Here is a 20820-nt window from a genome sequence, read left to right as displayed (position 1 = left end):
TATTTTCTAAAAGATCATAGCACTCTGGAAACTAAGTAGCTCCGTTCCTCTTTGCCTCTCCTGATCTCTTCCTTCTCTCCTACCCTTCTGCTGCCTTTCTTGTTCCCATCTGCTTAGGGAGAGGACAACCATGGCAGCTTTTATCTCTTAGAAATGACTGAGATCAGCCTGTTGTGAGATTAAATCTCAATGTGCAGTGAAAATGATTATCTCGGTCACCATTGTCTTTTCCCAGATATCAGTCATCTATATTGGCATGTTGGCCAAAATGTTGATGAGAACCAAATTATTTGCATCTTTAACATTCCTTAGCAGTTAGCACCAGCTAGAAGTCCATAATCCCAACCAAGTTCCTATGCTTTTTTTTTCAGAGTTGGGTCCCCAAACTGACTCATCAATTAAACTTTCAGATTGCTAGCCTACAGGTTTATGATACTTGTGATTCAATTGTCAACCAGCAATTTATTTGCTGTTTGGTGTGTGAGCTCCTTTGTTATCCGCTTTCCTGGAGACCTGGCTGTCCCAGAATTCCAGTGTTAGCCCTTTGGGTTTTCCCAGCATTCAGTAGCTTGATTCAGGGAGGTACTTTACTACATTTTCAATAACAATTGTGCATATGAAGCAGCAAGGAAAAATTGAATAAATTATTTTTTGATAGCAGTTAAAATTAGGCTTAAATTAAAGTAACTTTTATGGTGCAAAGAATGGATTAACTCTTTTTGATAGTTGTATGTACAAATTTAACAATAGGTTTTGGATAAACAAGTTTGTTCAGCCCATTTCACATGATAATTACGGATGAGGCAGGCCATTTGACCCATCTTAAGTCATTCACGCAAAAAGAACCTAAGGTCTGCCCACTTGCGTGTCCAGTTGTTTCTTGAAAGATTCCAGGGTTTTCACCTCCACTATTCCTGGAAGTCAATTCCATATGTTGATTTTTGTGTAAATAATTTCTTGACATCAATCCTAAATTTTACGTTTCACTAGCTTGAATCTATGTCCACTTGTCCTACTCTCACTATTTAACTTGAAGTGATATTACAGATTTATTTTTTCTGGTCACCGAACTTTCTTACTTACCTGTATAAGATCTCCTCTCAGACATTACCTTTCCAGGTTGAAAAGTCCAAGAGTCTCTGGTCTTTCCTCATAACTCAGACTAGGGTTTAGCCTTATGGCTCTTCATTACTATTTTGTGTTCATTCTCGATTTTAAGCCCTTTTGCATCTTTTAGGATTTTTGATCTCTTCTCTGACTGACCTCTTACTGATGTAGTAATGACATTTTTTTTAGTATTGTGATTTAATGAGATCATGGCTGATCTGATTTTTACCTCAACTCCATCCTAATTCAGGCTCGAGGGGCCGAATGGCCTACTCTTGCTCCTATCTCTTAAGGTCTTATGACCTCTTATGTCTTCCTGTATTTTGTTGCAGTCCTCCTCGGTATTAACTATACCCCCCAATTTGGTGTCGTCCGCAAATTTTGAAATTGTACTTCTGATTCCCAAGTCCGAATCGTTTATGTAAATGGTGAACAACAGTGGTCCCAGCACTGATCCTTGTGGAACACCACTTCCCACCTTTTGCCAGTCTGAGTAACTACCTTTAACCCCTATTCTCTGTTTTCTGTTTTGTAGCCAGCTTGCTATCCATTCGGCTACTTGTCCCCTGACTCCACATGCTCTGACCTTAGTCATGAGACTACTATGCGGTATCTTATCGATGACCTTTTGAAAATCCAACTATATTACATCTACCACATTATCCTTGTCTACCCTTTCTGTTACTTCAAAGAATTCAGTAAGGTTGGTCAAGCATGACCACCCCTGTTGAAATCCATGCTATTATAATTTCGATTTCTAGATGTTTTTCTATTACATCTTTGAGTAAAGATTCCATTATCTTTCCTGTCACCGAGGTTAAGTTAATTGGTCTATAGTTCCCTGGACTTGTTCTACCTCTCTTAAATATGGGAATAACATTAGCTGTCTGCCAGTCCTCTGGCACTATTCCCTTGTCTAATGAATTTTTATATATATGTAACAGTGCCTCTGCTATCTCCTCCCTAACTGTTTTTAATATGCGTGGATGCAATCAAACTCTCTAAGTTTGATTAGTTTGTCAATTATATCCCCCCGTTCTATCTTAAATGTCTTTAACTTTTTTGATCTCTTCTTCTAATGTCATGCCCACCATGTTAATCTCCCTGGTAAATGCTGAGGCAAAGTAATTATTTAATATTTCTACCATTTTGCTGACATTACCTGTGAGTTTATGGTGTGTATCCCTTATTGGCCATATCCCTATCCTGATCCTTCTTTTGTTATTTGTGTCTAGCATACTTTACTATTTCTTTTTATATTCCTTGATAATTTAATTTCATAGTTTCTCTTTGCCTTCCTAACTTTTTTTGACTTCTTTCCTAATCTTTTCATATTCCCCTTTGCCATTCTCCCCTTTGTTGTATATGTACTTAGTGTATGCATTTTTCTTTAGTTTCAATTTTGCCCTTATTTCTTTATTCATCCATGGCGTGTCATTACTGGCTAATTTACTCTTAAATGTGATACATTTCTCCTGAACACTCTTGATCATCATTTTAAATGTTTCCCACTGCTGTTCTATTTCATTGTCAGTAAATGTTTTTCATTTATTTTCCCTAATTCACAACCCCTTAAAATCAGCTTTTTTCCCCAATTTATTACTTTGTTCTATGTCTTACTTATGTCCTTAATCTTTATCTTAAACCTTATTATGTTATGGTCGCTATTGCCTTGATGTTTACGTACCTTTACTTCTCTTATCTGTTCTGGTTCATTTCCCATTACTAAATTCAGCAGTGCTTCTTCTCTTGGGCTTTTTACATACTGGGTAAGAAAACAGTCCTGCACACATTGTAAAAACTCCCTTCTCTGCACCCCTTCACCTACCTCCTCTTGCCAGTTTATTTGGGGGTAGTTAAAATCTCACATGATTGTTATTCTATGTCCTTTACTCATTTCACATATTTGCTTACATATTTCTTCCTCCATTTCCTTTCCACTATTAGGTGACCTGTAGTATACCGCTATTAGTGTCATCGATCCCTTATCTTTTATTTCAATCTATATGGATTCTGTTTCTATCCTTCTGTTAGTTGTGTCCCTTTTTTATACTGCCATTATGTTATCTCTAATTAGTACAGCTACTCTTACCGCCCCCCCACTTCCTTCCCTATCCCTTCTGATTGTTATAACCTGCAATATTTAGTTGCCAGTCCTGATCTTTATGTAGCCATGTTTGTTATTCCCACATCATCTGCTTCCTCGCTACAGATTATTGCCTCCAGTTCCCCTGTTTTATTTTGGACGCTGTGTACATTGCTGTACAGGCAGTTTAATTTGTCTTTAACACTCCTTTTATACTTCCGTTTTATAAACTGTATTTGTTCCTTGACCATTTGTTATCTTTATTCCTTACCCTGGTCTGACCTTTGCACTCATCTGTTTCTTTTATCTTTAGGCTTTTGATTTTGCTACCAAATCCCTCCCTCCACCTTAAAGCCTTATCCACCACCCTATTTATCCTTTCTGCTAGAACTTTGGTCCCACTCCGGTTCAGGTGGAGCTCATTCTAGCAGTACAACACCTTTCTGTCCCAGTACTGGTGCCAGTGTCCCATGAAATGGAAACCCTCCTACCCACACCACTCTTTCAGCCACTCATTCACCTTTCTGGTATACCTATCCCTATGCCAATTAGCACGTGGCTCGGGTAGTAATTCTGAGATTATCACCCATGCGATCCTGCTTTTTAATTTAGTTCCTAGCTTCTGATATTCCCTTAGCAGGACCTCCTCCTTTTTCTTCCCTATGTCATTGGTGCCACCACAACTGGATCCTCCCACCCATTTTCCAGATTCCTCTCCAGTTGCTCTGAGATGTCCTTTACCCTTGCACTAGGTAGGCAACACACCCTCCTGGACTCTTGGTCACGACTGCAGTGGACGCTATCTATCCCCCTGATTATAGAATCTCCTATGACTACAACTGTTCTATTCTGATCGTCCCCCTCCCCAGGACTGCATCATGCACCACAATGCCATGGTTAGCATTCTGGGCATCCTCCCTGCAGCCTCCTTATCCTCTCGGGTATCAAGTACCTCATACCTGTTGGATAGGTCCAGTTTCTACGGGACCACCTCCTGTACCTCTCCTTGGTTCCCACTACGCTGCTAACTAACATCTCCCTCCCATAGGTGTCGGAGTGTCTCTAACTCGCACTCCAGCTCAAACACTCTGAGCTGATATGTTGTGCTGCAACCTACTCCAATACATTTGTTTTAGTTGTTACCTCATTTATTTGCATTTAGCCCTTTCCTAATATCTCTATAGACCAAATTGTCCATCTCCTTATGTTGACTTGAAGGTCTGTAGTGTACTCATAATGTAAGTTTGTATTTCACAGATTTAAGATGTCTGACTAGAGTAGTTCTTTTGTAGCTTGCTCCCTCCCACAGAATCAATTTCATTTACTTCCGCGATGTCCCTGACATAGGATGCACCATCTTCTTTTCTGTGCACTCTGTCTTTCCTGAACGTTCCATACCATTGAATGTTAAATTCATTTCCATCCTCTGGATATAGCCATGTTTTTGTTCCCACTGTGTCAGTTCCCTATTGCTTCCAGTTCCGGCACTTTGCTCGCTAAATTGGGCCGAGTAGCGCCTGTTCTTTCGGCACTACATGCCATCTTGGATGTTGGAGACGACGTCTTGGATGCACATGCACGTTTCCAGCGTGACGTGTGCTGGACGCCATCTTGGTATGGGAGTTAGCACAGGCGCAGATAACGAACGGTGGAATCATGTAAAGTAGGGAGAAAATGGCTTCAATCAGTGTGCAAAGCTGATTTAAAGAGATAAGTCCCAAAATGGTGTCTAACACTCAACTGAACGAACAGTCTTAACCCCGACTATCTGAACGTGTCTTAGAGTGCCTGGAGGACCCACCACCAGCGCTATTTAAAGGGACCATTCAGGATTTAAAGGTTAGTGGCTGGATTATAGCTTCTGGCTGCTGAGACATTTGTAACTCTTTTTGGAGGTCTCCTAGACTTCAATACTAGGACGCGGGGACATAGCCTAACATTTAGAGCAAGGATGTGCATGAGTGATGTTAGGAAATGCTTCTACACGCAAAGGGTGGGAGATGTTTGGAACACTCTTCTGCAGACGGCAGTTGATGCTAGCTCACTTGTGAATGTTAAATCTGAGATTTGTGAACCAAGGGTATTAAGGGATATGAGGCTAAGGCAGGTATATGGAGTTAGGTCACAGGTCCACCATGATCTCATTGAATGGTGGAACAGGCTCGAGGAGCTAAATGCCCTGCCACTTGCTGCCTCCTGATATGCGCCACCTTCTCCTGCAAGAAAGTGGGACCTGTGTCTGGGTGATGTACCTGTCATGGTTGAATGGCTGCCTGTGAGTTGTGGGTGGGCAGCTTGAAACAGTGGTAATGTGTAAGGGTGAGAGGAAGCATCTGATTGGAAGAGTTGAGTACTGATGGAAAGATTTTGTTAGTATGTGGTGGATGGCGGGGGTGTAGTGTGTGGAGCAGTTGGTAGGAGACACCACTTGACAGTTGACCTCGCTCACCTTGATCACTCATGTCAAAGCATTGAACTTCTACCTGCACTGCATCCATATTCATGATGCTATATGCCTGGCATTGACTTCGTCCACCGCTGCCTCCCACTGCCTTTTGAGTATTTGTCTGGAGGGCCTCTTGCTCCCCCGCCCCTGTGGATATAGGATGTCCCTCCTTCTGTCCACCTCTTGCCCCCAAGGTCTCTAGTGCATCAGCAGAGAACCTTGGTGCTTGCACTCTCACAGGCCTGGTACCAACTCAGATTGGCAGATTGGTGAGGTCTAGTGTGCAGATTGGAGGATGTTGGATTTAGTAGTGCATAACCTTTATTCAGTGTTTTAACATAACTCATCAGTGTGTAACCATAGGGATGGGACCTGCATCTGTGTTTTACGTGTGCAATGTCTGATCTCCATTCAGACTCCGTGCAGACAGTAGACTGTTATTTTCAGCAAATAACTGATACCAGTTACCTTTAAGAGATTTCTAAGAAATATCCTCCCTTTAAGAGATTGAGCTCCCTGTGGCGGTGGGAAGTGCGAATTGCATTGATTCCATGTGGAAGGCCTGGAATGGAATGCTGATTGCAGGTAAGTCCTCGGGTGGGTCGAAACTTGCGTCCTGCGTGCGCAGGGGCCATTGGGCGCGGGTTAATAGCACATCACGCTACCCTCGCCCAAGAATGGCCCCTATCGAATTTTTCCCCCTTTGTTTCTAATGCTTCTAGCATTCTGCAGATATATCTTGTAGATTACTTCTTTTTATGTTCCCAAGTTTTTGCCTGTTCCTGGTTTCCAGTTCTTGTATGTCACTCCTTATATCATTGTCCATACCCACCTGTTAACTACCTTCTAATCTGCTTGTCTGGGATACGGTTTTGTCCCCGCCCTTCACCGCTATCTTATCTAGTTTAAATGATTCTCGATTGCTGCCTCAGTGTTCTTCTAAATTCTGTTTTTCCCTACGGTTTAGTTGCAGCCTGTCTCTCTTGTACCCAGTCCTTTTTATTCTGAATGTGTTCCTAGTTATTTATGAAAGTAGCATTGTTGTTAATGAACCAGGTTGCCAACCATTCATTTACATCCTCAGTTTTCTTGGTGAACTCCCTTCCTTTCCCAAACTTCGAAAGTGTACTGGAAAACTTCATTCTGTATCCCTTATCTTTGAGTTTGAAGGCAGTGACTTTTAAGGCTACTCTCTTATTTCTCTCTCTTTTGTTTACCCCTACAGGGCTATCACCACTATGCCTCTTCCTTCCATCTCAGTATCTCTTCTATAACCTTCCTTAATATGTACTGTTCTGACTCCAGGTGGACAACTGACCATCCTATAGGTATTGTCCATACGACACACATGGCTATTAGATTCCTGAACAGAGTGTCCTACGACTGCAATCTCATTGAGATTTGCAAACTGTGTCTCAGTCCTGTTTTTCTAGCTGCCACATCTGTTCATTGATGTAATCTTGAGTAGCTTCACAGGCTTTCTTAATACTTCTCACAACAATCCATCCATTACCTTGACTTCCATCAGCACTTGCCTCTATTTCATGGCAACCCTGTCCTTGATTATGCTGATCCCCACTCTCAAGGTCTGGTGTTTACCTGGCCATTTCATAGACCCTGTGATGACTCACTGAACAAGTTCATTCTATCCATTTCACCTCAAAAATATCCTCACTTTTGTCTGCCTTTGTAAATTCCTGTACCTTTTCTTTTAGTTTATTTATTTGTTGACAATTAACGCATCCTACAGCAAACAGCTCATTAACTACTTCATTTCTCTCTTCCCCTTTAGAACTTCTCTCATTTGCCAACTTTTGTTTTGACTTCACGGTGCTCCTTTTATGATTTTCCTTCCCTTTTGAACTTAGGTGGTCCACCTTTTAACTTTTATTTATCACAGGTACCTCCCCTTTTGATTTAGCTTCCCTCCAGTGTTCCTCTTAGACCTTGATTTGTCTGTAAATTTATTTTTGCCTGTGCTATACTTTTTATACTTCCAGGGCTGCGATCTCTCTTAAATTCTACCTCTCTAATTTAAACTGCCAAAACTCATGCTTTAAGAACATAAGAAATAGGAGCAGGAGTAGGCCACACGGCCCCTCGAGTTTGCTCCGCCATTCAATCGGATCATGGCCAATCTTCGACCTCAACTCCGCTTTCCTGCCCGATCCCCATATCCCTTGATTTCCCCTGATTTCCCCTAGAGATAACCTGTTTTAGCAGTAGGTTTGTGGGAGTCCTTTTGGAGCAGTCCTATTTTTCTATAAAACAATATTCACACCTCCTGATGGAGTCTGGGATCCCTTTAATGTACTTCTGCTAGTATCAAGTTCATCAGCATCTGTGCACCTTGATGTTTATCAATACTTTTGAAAGTTCATGGGATGCCAGCTCGCCAGAAGTATATTTGATGTCTTCCTTCCATAACACCAACCATTTTTAATATATTTCAACCACCGCTCTATACCCTATTATCTTAAAAGGAATTCTGATTTTAAGCCTAATACAGAAGCTCAATACTACATTCCCAACTGTTTCTAGCAGTTTGTAAAATGCTTAAAAATATTTATTTGATGTGGTTGCAGAAAATTAGAATTAGAAAGTTGAAATGCATTTGAAAGTGAAATGAACACTTTCTTTTATCAGCAGGGATTCTAAACTAAATTTGTGCCTTCTGTCTCAGAACATTAACAACTGAAATTCAGTTCAGTGTTCCTTTTAGTGCAGACATAAATGTTTCAATTGTTAGGTTATAGACATTGCCAGTAAAATCAGTTCTGTTTTCTTTTGCAGGTTAATCCTATTTACACACGTAGTTCTAAGGTTTATCAGTTAATCATATTAGCGTTTTTTCCTGTAAAACTGCTCCCACCTTTCTAAGAACTGTGAAGTTCAAAAAGCAAATTTGCCTAAATATTTATCCCAACTTGTATTTTAACATTTGCTGTTTTTCATTTAGTACATTTACTTTTCATGACATTATTTTAATATTTCCAGCTTCTCACTATGTTCCAACCTGCCATGTATGCCTATTAAAGAAAAGAATATAATGACTGGAAGAGAGGATCTCCTGTAATACTTTTAATTTGGAAAGACACATTGCTATGTTGAAGTAATCTTAATTGGAATGTCTTGATTTATGAACTTTCTTAAAAAATCATGAACTTCCCCTTTTAGAACTATTAATGTTGGAAGTTACTGCTGTTCAGTCCAAATAGAAGTAACTTCTGTTTGCTAGTCTTTGTTTGTTTTGTCCCAGTTTTAAAAATCTGTTTCCTTCTGCTTCATTAATTTTTTTGACATCCTGTGCTAATTTCCCAGCTAAGTGGGTGACTGGGCAACCTAACCCAGTCCACTGTCAATGGTACTTAGGGAAACAAATGGCAGCCATTCCGAAAATTGGGCACTCAGCCACACCCTACCTCTCCGTGGCATATTGAAGTATCGACGCATCATAATCTTGTTTCTTTTCTCTTTTTCAGTCTGAAAACTTCAGACTTCATTATTTGAAGGAAATGCTGGACACTGTAATGGTCTATTATCTATTTTAACAACACTCAGGAAACTGTTTGTAGGATGTCATGAGCTTTATTCCAAAAAGTCGGCCACATTTATCATTGGACCATTAGATGGCTCTATACAACTTTATATGTACCATTATTAGGGTTGCCAACTCTGTTTGGAGGTGTTCCTGGAGGTTTGATCACATAACATTCTGACCACATGATATCTATAAGTTTCCCTCATGACCAACCATAATACAATAACTCACTGATAGTCTATATGTAACACCTTGATTTCCTACCTGTAACTAGGAGTAAATGATGTTTTATAGCCCCGTAAATACAAGAGCAGGTCAGAGGCTAGGTGTTCTGTGACGAGTGACTCACCTCCTGACTCCCCAAAGCCTTTCCACAAGGCACAAGTCAGGAGGGTGATGGACTACTCTCCACTTGACTGGATGAGTGCAGCTCCAACAAAACTCAAGAAGCTCGACAACATCTAGGACAAAGCAGCCCGCTTGCTTGGCACCCCATCCATCACCTTAAACATTCACTCCCTCCACCGCCGGCGCACAGTGGCTGCAGCATATACATCCACAGGATGCACTGCAGCAACTCGCCAAGGCTTCTTCGACAGCACCTCCTAAAACTGCGACCTCTATCACCTAGATGGACAAGGTTGGCAGGCACATGGGAACACCACCACCTGCACATTCCCCTCCAAGTCACACACCATCCTGACTTGGAAATATATCGCTGTTCCTTCATCGTCGCTGGGTCAAAATCCTGGAACTGCCTACCTAACAGCACTGTGGGAGTACCTTCACCACATGGACTGCGGCAGCTCACCACCACCTTCTTGAGGATAATTAGGGATGGGTAATAAATGCTGGCCGTGCCAGCGACGCCCACATCCCATTTTTCAAAAAAGTCTCTACCTCACTTATGGTGCAGGGTCCCTCAGATCAAGAACCTACTTGGCCTTACAGGAAATTCTGTTCCCCAATCCCCCACTCTGCTCATCCAAGCCATAGCATTAGGGGCTTGGATGGAGAGAAATTTGTTGAGTGTATTCAGGAGGAATTTCTCATTCAGTATGTGGATGGCCCGACTAGAGAGGGGGCAAAACTTGACCTCCTCTTGGGAAATAAGGAAGGGCAGGTGACAGAAGTGTTAGTGAGGGATCACTTTGGGACCAGTGATCATAATTCCATTAGTTTTAAGATAGCTATGGAGAAGGATAGGTCTGGCCCAAAAGTTAAAATTCTAAATTGGGGAAAGGCCAATTTTGATGGTATTAGACAGGAACTTTCAGAAGTTGATTGGGAGAGTCTGTTGGCAGGCAAAGGGACGTCTGGTAAGTGGGAGGCTTTCAAAAGTGTGTTAACCAGGGTTCAGGGTAAGCACATTCCTTATAAAGTGAAGGGCAAGGCTGGTAGAAGTAGGGAACCTTGGATGACTCGGGAGATTGAGGCCCTAGTCAAAAAGAAGAAGGAGGCATATGACATGCATAGGCAGCTGGGATCAAGTGGATCCCTTGAAGAGTATAGAGATTGCCGGAGTAGAGTTAAGAGAGAAATCAGGAGGGCAAAAAGGGGACATGAGATTGCTTTGGCAGATAAGGCAAAGGAGAATCCAAAGAGCTTCTACAAATACATAAAGGGCAAAAGAGTAACTAGGGAGAGAGTAGGGCCTCTTAAGGATCAACAAGGTCATCTATGTGCGGAACCACAAGAGATGGGTGAGATCCTGAATGAATATTTCACATCGGTATTTACGGTTGAGAAAGGCATGGATGTTAGGGAACTTGGGGAAATAAATAGTGATGTCTTGAGGAGTGTACATATTACAGAGAGGGAGGTGCTGGAAGTCTTAACGCGCATCAAGGTAGATAAATCTCCGGGACCTGATGAAATGTATCCCAGGACATTATGGGAGGTTAGGGAGCAAATTGCGGGTCCCCTAGCAGAGATATTTGAATCATTGACAGCTACAGGTGAGGTGCCTGAAGATTGGAGGGTAGCAAATGTTGTGCCTTTGTTTAAGAAGGGCGGCAGGGAAAAGCCTGGGAACTACAGACCGGTGAGCCTGACATCTGTAGTGGGTAAGTTGTTAGAGGGTATTCTGAGAGACAGGATCTACAGGCATTTGGAGAGGCAGGGACTGATTAGGAACAGTCAGCATGGTTTTGTGAGAGGAAAATCATGTCTCACGAATTTGATTGAGTTTTTTGAAGGGGTAACCAAGAAGATAGATGAGGGCTGTGCAGTAGACGTGGTCTACATGGACTTCAGCAAAGCCTTTGACAAGGTATCGCATGGTAGGTTGTTACGTAAGGTTAAATCTCACGGGATCCAAGGTGAGGCAGCCAATTGGATACAAAATTGGCTTGACGACAGAAGACAGAGGGTGGTTGTAGAGGGCTGTTTTTCAAACTGGAGGCCTGTGACCAGCGGTGCTGGGTCCGCTGTTATTTGTTATTTATATTAATGATTTGGATGAGAATTTAGGAGGCATGGTTAGTAAGTTTGCAGATGACACCAAGATTGGTGGCAATGTGGACAGTGAAGAAGGTTATCTAGGATTGCAACGGGATCTTGATAAATTGGGCCAGTGGGCCGATGAATGGCAGATGGAGTTTAATTTAGATAAATGTGAGGTGATGCATTTTGGTAGATCGAATCGGGCCAGGACCTACTCCGTTAATGGTAGGGCGTTGGGGAGAGTTATAGAACAAAGAGATCTAGGAGTACAGGTTCATAGCTCCTTGAAAGTGGAGTCACAGGTGGATAGGGTGGTGAAGAAGGCATTCGGCATGCTTGGTTTCATTGGTCAGAACATTGAATACAGGAGTTGGGATGTCTTGTTGAAGTTGTACAAGACATTAGTAAGGCCACACTTGGAATACTGTGTACAGTTCTGGTCACCCTATTATAGAAAGGATATTATTAAACTAGAAAGAGTGCAGAAAAGATTTACTAGGATGCTACCGGGACTTGATGGTTTGACTTATAGGGAGAGGTTCGATAGACTGGGACTTTTTTCCCCGGAGAGTAGGAGGTTAAGGGGTGATCTTATAGAAGTCTATAAAATAATGAGGGGCATAGATAAGATAGATAGTCAAAATCTTTTCCCAAAGGTAGGGGAGTCTATAACGAGGGGACATAGATTTAAGGTGAGAGGGGAGAGATACAAAAGGGTCCAGAGGGGCAATTTTTTCACTCAAAGGGTGGTGAGTGTCTGGAACGAGCTGCCAGAGGCAGTAGTAGAGGCGGGTACAATTTTGTCTTTTAAAAAGCATTTGGACAGTTACATGGGTAAGATGGGTATAGAGGGATATGGACCAAGTGCAGGCAATTGGGACTAGCTTAGTGGTATAAACTGGGCGACATGGACATGTTGGGCCGAAGGGCCTGTTTCCATGTTGTAACTTCTATGATTCTATAATCCTCTTCTCTCCCCTAACCTGAACTACCCCCCCCCCCCATCTCCGTCTTCTCCTTGCCTGCGCCCCAAACCCCTTCTCTCCCCCGATTTCCCCAGTCACGCTCTCTTCTCTTCCCCCCAGTATCCCTAGGGTTAATATAGTAATAAATCAATCCCTGATGTTTATGTAGTTTTCTTATTGTAATAGTACATTCAGCATTACAGTGCCATGAGCTTTAAAAACTTGTTAAACCCTGGTGATAAGTTTATTTTTGGACTTGCCAGTAGTCTAAGGGTAATTGGGGAAATTCCAGCAACCTTGCTTTGATAAATCAGTGCAATATTTATACAGATAAGTGAATTTTCTGTGAAAAGATATTTGTTCATGTTCAAGACTGCATGTTAAAATGGGTATACTGATGTTTTTCTTTTGCTTGCTGACAGGACTTTGGAATGGCAGAAGAATTTGCTTCTAAGGCATTGGAATTAAAGCCAAAATCATACGAAGCCTACTATGCCAGAGGAAGGGCGAAAAGGAGTAGCAGGTGAGAAGTTCCATCCATGCCTCCCAAAAAAGTCTCTGATTGCTTTAAGTAGGCTACAGTTATATAAATTCTGATGTGTAGATTAAAAATTGTTTATTTTAAGTTAATTTTTTTTTAACAAACCGATGGTCTTATGTTGCTTTCTTTCTGCCTGCTACCTTTATTACGTGAAGTAGGAAAATAGCCCATGTCAGCTTAGAAAGTTAGATTGGAAACAATAATTCACTACTGTAGCTATTAGTGGAATATTATTTTCTTTTCACAGGCAATTTTCTGCAGCTCTTGCAGATCTACAAGAGGCTGCTAAACTTTGCCCTAACAACCGAGAAATAAAGAGGCTTCTGGCTCGGATAGAAGAGGAATATAAACAGCTGCATCGAGCACAGCAACAGAAACAACAATATCAGCAACTGCAGCAAAACAATGAATCTGATAATGAAGAGGAATTAGTAGGCCCACATCTTGAGAGTTCATCATTTAGCATTGAAGGAGTCGATGAGACTGGTATTGAACCATCTATTGAAATTCAGTTCGCCTCATCAAAGCCACAGCATTCTCTGAGCTCAGTTCTATGTAAAAAGGGACTTCAAGATGATGCAAGTTCTCAGCAGAAGCCAAGGCCTGCGTCTCCTCAGAATAAATCTACACATAAATACCTTCGAGAACCACTCACGCAGCAAGGACTAGTTATGCAACCTCCCAAACAAGCTCAAATTGTGAAAACAAACCAGCATATGAATTTATTACAAGCTGGAGGAAGAGCTGCAAGTTATCAACATGGCCGTAAAACTCCACCACAAATTCCGTTTCCTTCAAGTCCTTTGCCAAGCAACAGAAATATGCAACAAATAGAACCTGTAGGCAATAGTGGAACACATTCTGGAACTTGTGGAGAAAGAGTGGCTTCTGCTCAGTCAGTGCAGCTGCAGCACAATGAACTCACTGCAACTGAGGCTTTTACACATATGACAATACCAGCAGAAAGGCCACATGCACAGTCCCAGCTGACTATGGATTTATCAGAAAATGTGGCTCAAGGAGTTCAAGTGAAATCTTCAGATGTAAAACAGCAGGGATCAGTAACAGGTGTTGATTCTGTACCTATGCATCAACCCATCATGAAAGTTTCTGGTTCTACTAGCAGTCTAGTGTCAAAGAGTAGTGTCTCTGACAGTGGGCAAACATCAGATGCTCACATCAAAAATAGCCTGGAATACAAGATGGAAAAGTCCAACCAAAACTTGAGTGGGGCTGAATGCAGACCAAGGACCACACCATTTATGGGAATTATAGATAAAACAGTAAGATCCCAGCAGCATCAGCCCAGCAATCAACAGATTTGTACCTGGCATGATCAGTCATCGGATGGATTAGTTACAAATCCTACTTCAGTTGGTAGTGGTCAAAATATTCATTGTGAAGCACAGTTTGCCAAACCTGTTAGTGCCTATCATGATCATATAAAAGTTCCATCTCCAGGCTCTGCTGGAAATTTTCACAATGGAATGCTTTCCAAGACCTGCCAGACAGCCATGAACTTTCAAGAAAGTATTTCCAAACCACAATCTCATGTTGCTAGAGATGCGCACTCAAGTAACATTACTTCTATAAAGCCAAAGCGATCTTTTATAGAATCTAATGTATAAAATACCCATTTCACCGATGAACTCAACCAGTAAGCAATTAGTAACAACACTTGAAAATTATTTCTTTTGTGTGTGTATATTGTAATCTAATAGTGGAATTTGTAGCCACTGGTACTGTAATTGTTAGTGTGGTGCTTATCATTGTAAAATTTGGCTATGCTACAGTATAGCATTGCATGTTGAGTATAAAAAGGTAAGCTTTAACCCAGCTGGCTATGGCACTGAGTATTTTAATAATGGCATTTAACACAAAATGAATAACCGCACTTTATTAAAGTACAAATTATAAAATGCCTTGAAGTGCTTTTGCTGTAATTGAAATGTTTTTATCTTGTATAAATTCAGCTAAGAATCAGAACATGTATCATCAGCATTGTTATCTGTAAAAAGGGAATTTATCAGATGCAATGTGGTTGTTTAAGATCAGCCATTAAGATTTTATATTTGAGATTAAACTCAGAGCTTGGACAAATACAATTCCTTCACTTGCAAAAAAGGTTTATGTAATCTTTAAAAACTTTTAATGAAGTACTCATCTATAATCAAGGATTATGTTGCACATAATAATCAAATTAAAACATTTTAATCAACTAGTTTGTGTAAATTTAATTGTACAAATCTAATGATTTAGTTATGAATTTTCCAATACTATGAGTTTGCTTATGCTTAAATATTTGTAAAAACAGACCTTTATCTAGTTATTTTTGCACAGCTCCTGTAACTATTATTTCCTTCAAGTGCATGCATAAATTCATTGCTGCAGCTTAACATAGATCCCATAGGAGACCAGCTATGGATGTTGGTTATATTTCAGTATGAACTTCCAATAACATCATTTATGTATCCCATAACATACTGTATTGCCAAATAGCATTATAGAGGAAAAAAATAATTTCCAGAAGTGTAATCATACTATATCATTCCCAGCAGAAAGCACAATTAAAATGTTTTGTCTTGAACTCCTTTTTCCCTGGAATATCTATAGTGCATTAATGAAAAAAAATAAAATATAAAAGTATATTCTAATATTTTTGGGTTGTGAACTATCTTTGTCACCTGACTTTAATTTATTAGACAGTTTAAGTAGAAATAAAATAGACAGCCTCTGCAAGTCAGCTACTCATCCCAACTCTATCATAGTACATTGTTGACCAGACTTCAATTGTGATCACTCTTTGAAACAGCAAATGTAAATCTTTGGCTGTACTTTTGTGGCTGAGCCAATCTTGTCACTGAATTCATCCTGGCATGCAAGGCCTGAGCTGTGTGAATCCTTCCTCAAACAGCAGCCAGAGGTAAGTTTTTCTGTTTGAGGTGCTATAAAATGCAAGTTGCCTAGCATGCAGATCTTATCAGTATGGTTGCAGCTGTTGCCTGGTTGGTATGTTTTACTACCTGAGACTTCTGTCTCACTAAACAAACTGTGCATACAATAAATTTTGCAAAAACAGGTCCAATTTAAAAGTATACAGGACAACTGAGACATATGAGCCTTTTATTAAATTGTGACATAAGCTGAGCTCAACTACACAAATAAATCACAGCTGTTTTAAAATTAGAAATAAATGAAATTTGACTAACATTTTTCTATTTGATTTTGTTTCCATTACTCACGATACACTTGATAAACAGTAAGAAAACTTGCAGTGTTACCAAATGAAGATTTCTGTTATTTTAGTTGCAGATTTGCTGGCAGTTGCAGTACTTGCTGAGCATCTATCCAGCGATCGATAGCCATTTTAAGTGTTCTGTTGGGTGTTATTAAGGATGACTCCAAAGGCATATTTGTCATAGGACTTGTACGCTTTTTAGTATTAATCCAGCTCTCAATGGCTTCTCTCTCATACGAATAGCCATCTATCACATGAAAAGATGTTTTTGAAGTGTCAGTTGCATGCAAAAACACATTATGGAACAATAGGCCCCTCATGCTACAGAGCATCTACTGGGCTCTAAACCCATTTACTCCTACACTGCTACATGAATACTAACTCCACTATTCAATGGTGCAATGTTCTCATCGTAATCTGTACCTATCCAGATAGGCATACAGCTCCTTACCGAAAGAGGTAATAAGTCTCAACCAGTACTGTGGGTGTGTCCTAGCAGTTTGAAGACCTATGTTCCCTTTTATCTTTTATGCTCCAATAATATATTTGCTTAGGCAAGCTTGGGTAATTCTGGGTGAACTGTACACAGTAGTCCCAATGTGCCTGAAGAGGTCAACTTTTCTCAAGGCTTCTACTGAGTTCCTAGATCTTAAACCAATTGCTAATAGGGACAAAGGGGCTATCTTTTTATTCGTTCATGGAATATGGGCAAGGCCAGCATTTATTGCCCATCCCTAACTGCCCTTGAGAATGTGGTCGTGAGCCGCCTTCTTGAACCACTGCAGGCCGTGTGGTGACTATTCTCCCACAGTGCTGTTAGGAAGGGAGTTCGAGGATTTTGACCCAGCGACAATGAAGGAACAGCGATATATTTCCAAATCGGGATGGTGTATGACTTGCAGGGGAACGTGCTGGTGGTGGTGTTCCCATGTACCTGCTGCCCATGTCCTTTTAGGTGGTAGGGGGTCATGGGTTTGGGAGGTGCTGTCGAAGAAGCCTTGGCGAGTTGCTGCATTGTATCCTGTGGATGATACACACTGCAGCCACAGTACACCAGTGGTGGATGGTGTCGAGCTTCGAGTGTTGTTGGAGCTACACTCATCCAAGCAAGTGGAAAGTATTCCATCACACTCCTGACTGGTGCCTTGTAGATGGTGGCAAGGCTTTGGGGAGTCAGGAGGTGAGTCACTCTCCACAGAATACCCAGCTTCTGACCTGCTCTTGTAGCCACAGTATTCATGTGGCTGGTCCAGTTAAGTTTCTGGTCAATGGTGACCCCCAGGATGTTGATGGTGGGGGATTCGGCGATGGTAATGCCGTTGAATGTCAAGGGGAGGTGGTTAGACTCTCTCTTGTTGGAGATGGTCATTGCCAGGCACTTATGTGGCACCAATGTTACTTGCCACTTATGAGCCCAAGCCTGGATGTTGTCCAGGTCTTGCTGCATGCGGGCATGGACTGCTTAATTATCTGAGGGGTTGCAAATGGAACTGAACACTAATCATCAGCGAACATCCCCATTTCTGATGGAGGGAAGGTCATTGATGAAGCAGCTGAAGATGGTTGGGCCTGGGACACTGCCCTGAGGAACTCCTGCATCAATGCCCTGGGGCTGAAATGATTGGCCTCCAACAACCATTACCATCTTCCTTTGTGCTAGGTATGACTCCAGCCACTGGAGAGTTTGCCCCCTAATTCCCAGTGACTTCAATTTTACTAGGGCTCATTGGTGCCACACTTGGACAAATGCTGCCTTCATGTCAAGGGCAGTCACTCTCACCTCACTTCTGGAATTCAGCTTTTTTTGTCCATGTTTGGACTAAGGCTGTAATGAGGTCTGGAGTCGAGTGGTCCCGGCGGAACCCAAACTGAGCATCAGTAAGCAGGTCATTGGTGAGTAAGTGCCGCTCGATAGCACTGTCGACGACACCTTCCATCACTTTGCTGATTATTGGGAGCAGGCTGATTGGCGGGCCGGATTGGATTTGTCCTGCTTTTTGTGGACAGGACATATCTGGGCAATATTCCACATTGTTGGGTAGATGCCAGTGTTGGAGCTGTACTGGAACAGTTTGGTTAGAGGCACGGGTAGTTCTGGAGCACAAGGCTTCAGCACTATAGCTGGGATGCTGTCGGGGCCCATAGCCTTTGCAGTATCCAGTGCACTCAGCCGTTTCTTGATATAACGTGGAGTGAATCGAATTGGCTGAAGACTGGCACTCGTGCTGGACTCTGCCATCATTGAGGATGGGGATGTTAACAGAGCCGCCTCCTCCTGTTGTTCAATTGTCCACCACCATTCACGACTGGATGTGGCAGGACTGCAGAGCTTTGATCTGATCCGTCGGTTGTGGAATCACTTAGCTGTCTATAGCATGTTGCTTCCACTGTTTAGCATGCATGTAGTCCTGAGTTGTAGCTTCAGGTTGGCACCTCATTTTTAGGTACGCCTGGTGCTGCTCCTGGCATGCTCTTCTACACTCCTCATTAAACCAGGGCTGATCCCCTGGATTGTTGGTAACAGTAGAGTGAGGAATACGCCAGGCCATGAGGTTACAGATTGTGCTGGAATACAATTCTGCTGCTGCTGGTGGCCCACAGCGCCTCATGGATGCCCAGTTTTGAGCTGCTAGATCTGTTATGAATCTATCCCATTTAGCACGGTGGTAGTGCCACACAACACGTTGGATGGTGTCCTCAGTACGAAGACAGGACTTCATCTCCACGAGGACTGTGCGGTGGTCACTCCTACCAATACTGTCATGGACAGATGCATTTGCGACAGGTAGATTGGTGAGGATGAGGTCAAGTAAGTTTTTCCCTCGTGTTGGTTCGCTCACCACCTGCCGCAGGCGCAGTCTGGCAGCTATGTCCTTCAGGACTCGGCCAGCTCGGTCAGTAGTGGTGCTACCGAGCTACTCTTGGTGATGGACATTGAAGTCCCCCACCCAGAGTACATTCTGTGCCCTTGCTACCCTCGGTGCTTCCTCCAAGGGTGCTCAACATGGAGGAGGACTGATTCATCAGCTGAGGGAGGGCGGTAGGTGGTAATCAGCAGGAGGTTTCCTTGCCCATGTTTGACCTGATGCCATGAGATTTCATGGGGTCCGCAGTCAATGTTGAGGACTCCCGGGGCCACTCCCTCCTGACTGAATATCACTGTACCGCCACCTCTGGTGGCTGTGTCCTGCCGGTGGGACAGGACATACCCAGAAATGGTGATGGAAGAGTCTGGGACGTTGGCTGAAAGGTATGATTAACATCCCACTTTTGCCCCTGTGAAAGAGTAGCTGGGCTCACTCAGTATAGTTCCCTGAAACTGAGGACCCATCACCTGTAACAAACTAGCACACAGCATTAGAGCACCAAAAATCAACAGCTTTTACTGTGCTAAGGGTGGGGGGGCAGGAGGAGGATATCCCAAATAGACTCTGCTCTAACCTTTTACCACTATAAAACCACTGAAATTGGAGAAGTAGTCCAACTTTCACAATGACATAGTTGTTGATTAAATTTATTTAATCTAAATACCTGAAGCAATCACTGGATCAGTCATGATCTCCCTGGATATTGGGCAGAGGAATTCATCTGGTACACCAACACAAATAGATTCCATTTTGGCTTTTAGTTCTTCAATTTTCCGCAACGCTTTGTTACGCAGTCCAAGTGACTCTGCAAAATGATGTACGAGTCGAAACAGCAGAATGAACATTAATTTTATTTTAATTGAAAGTTCCTCTGTAATTTAGTAGGCACTGTACTCAAAAAAGATAGCCACCGCTCACCTCGGCATTCACTCCACCACACTTTGGTGAGTGACCTGCCCCCACATGCATATCTGCATTATATAGTGGTTCACTCCTTTCCCAACATGTCACACAAACTTAAGCAAACCAATCCACCAGGAGAGCAGGTAAGTCAGCCGAGCATCCTCTTGTCCTCAACATGTAACAGAGGTGAAGGTACCAGTGGGCTGACACTCTTGGTGCCACCATGGTCTGGTACACCAATGCTGGGGTATCCCACCCCAAACCTTGCAGGAATGAAGAGGCTTTTCACAAGCTCAACAAAGCTGAAGCTGATTGAGCAGACAAAGTCCCAAGATACTGCAGGAATCTTGATGCCTCCCAAGCACTTCTGAATCATTGCTTCCTCTTTAAACCACATGGCTGAAAGGCTGCACTTCTGGCCACCAGACAGCCTTAAATTACTAACTTTTCCAGTTGCTGAGCACAATGACGCATGCATTTTTGCAGCAGGAGGGAAAGGGAAGCTTGAAGAGGTTACGGGAATAGGCTATGGTAGGATTTGTAAACTAGGGCAATGATTTTAAATTCAATTTACCCATTAAACAGACCTGGACTTTTTGGCCTCTGGATCTGTTACCTCCCCTTATCAAGCCCCTATTTTACAAACCTCACTATGATTAGTTCTCTGCCACTGGTCCAAGT

The 20820-nt window shown here is 42.3% G+C and overlaps 2 protein-coding genes across 4 annotated transcripts in view; one reads left to right on the top strand and one right to left on the bottom strand.

The window, feature by feature from the left end:
* The window catches only part of tanc1a (tetratricopeptide repeat, ankyrin repeat and coiled-coil containing 1a), a 229619-nt gene extending 213834 nt beyond the window's left edge, over positions 1–15785 (top strand). For both annotated transcript variants that reach the window (XM_067987420.1, XM_067987421.1), the window contains 2 exons: positions 13013–13113; positions 13379–15785. In XM_067987420.1, the coding sequence (XP_067843521.1) occupies positions 13013–13113; positions 13379–14759 (1482 nt within the window). In that variant the 3' untranslated portion in view covers positions 14760–15785. The remainder of the gene's footprint in view (positions 1–13012; positions 13114–13378) is intronic.
* A 456-nt stretch (positions 15786–16241) lies between these two features.
* The window catches only part of wdsub1 (WD repeat, sterile alpha motif and U-box domain containing 1), a 49390-nt gene continuing 44811 nt past the window's right edge, over positions 16242–20820 (bottom strand). For both annotated transcript variants that reach the window (XM_067987423.1, XM_067987422.1), the window contains 2 exons: positions 19901–20041; positions 16242–16616 (listed from right to left, as the gene is read on the bottom strand). In XM_067987423.1, coding sequence (XP_067843524.1) covers positions 16429–16616; positions 19901–20041 — 329 coding nt within the window. In that variant the 3' untranslated portion in view covers positions 16242–16428. The remainder of the gene's footprint in view (positions 16617–19900; positions 20042–20820) is intronic.

This window comes from Heptranchias perlo, chromosome 7 (genome assembly GCF_035084215.1).
Source record: "Heptranchias perlo isolate sHepPer1 chromosome 7, sHepPer1.hap1, whole genome shotgun sequence".
Classification (NCBI taxonomy): domain Eukaryota; kingdom Metazoa; phylum Chordata; class Chondrichthyes; order Hexanchiformes; family Hexanchidae; genus Heptranchias; species Heptranchias perlo.
This window is presented reverse-complemented; position numbering and strand designations above follow the sequence as displayed.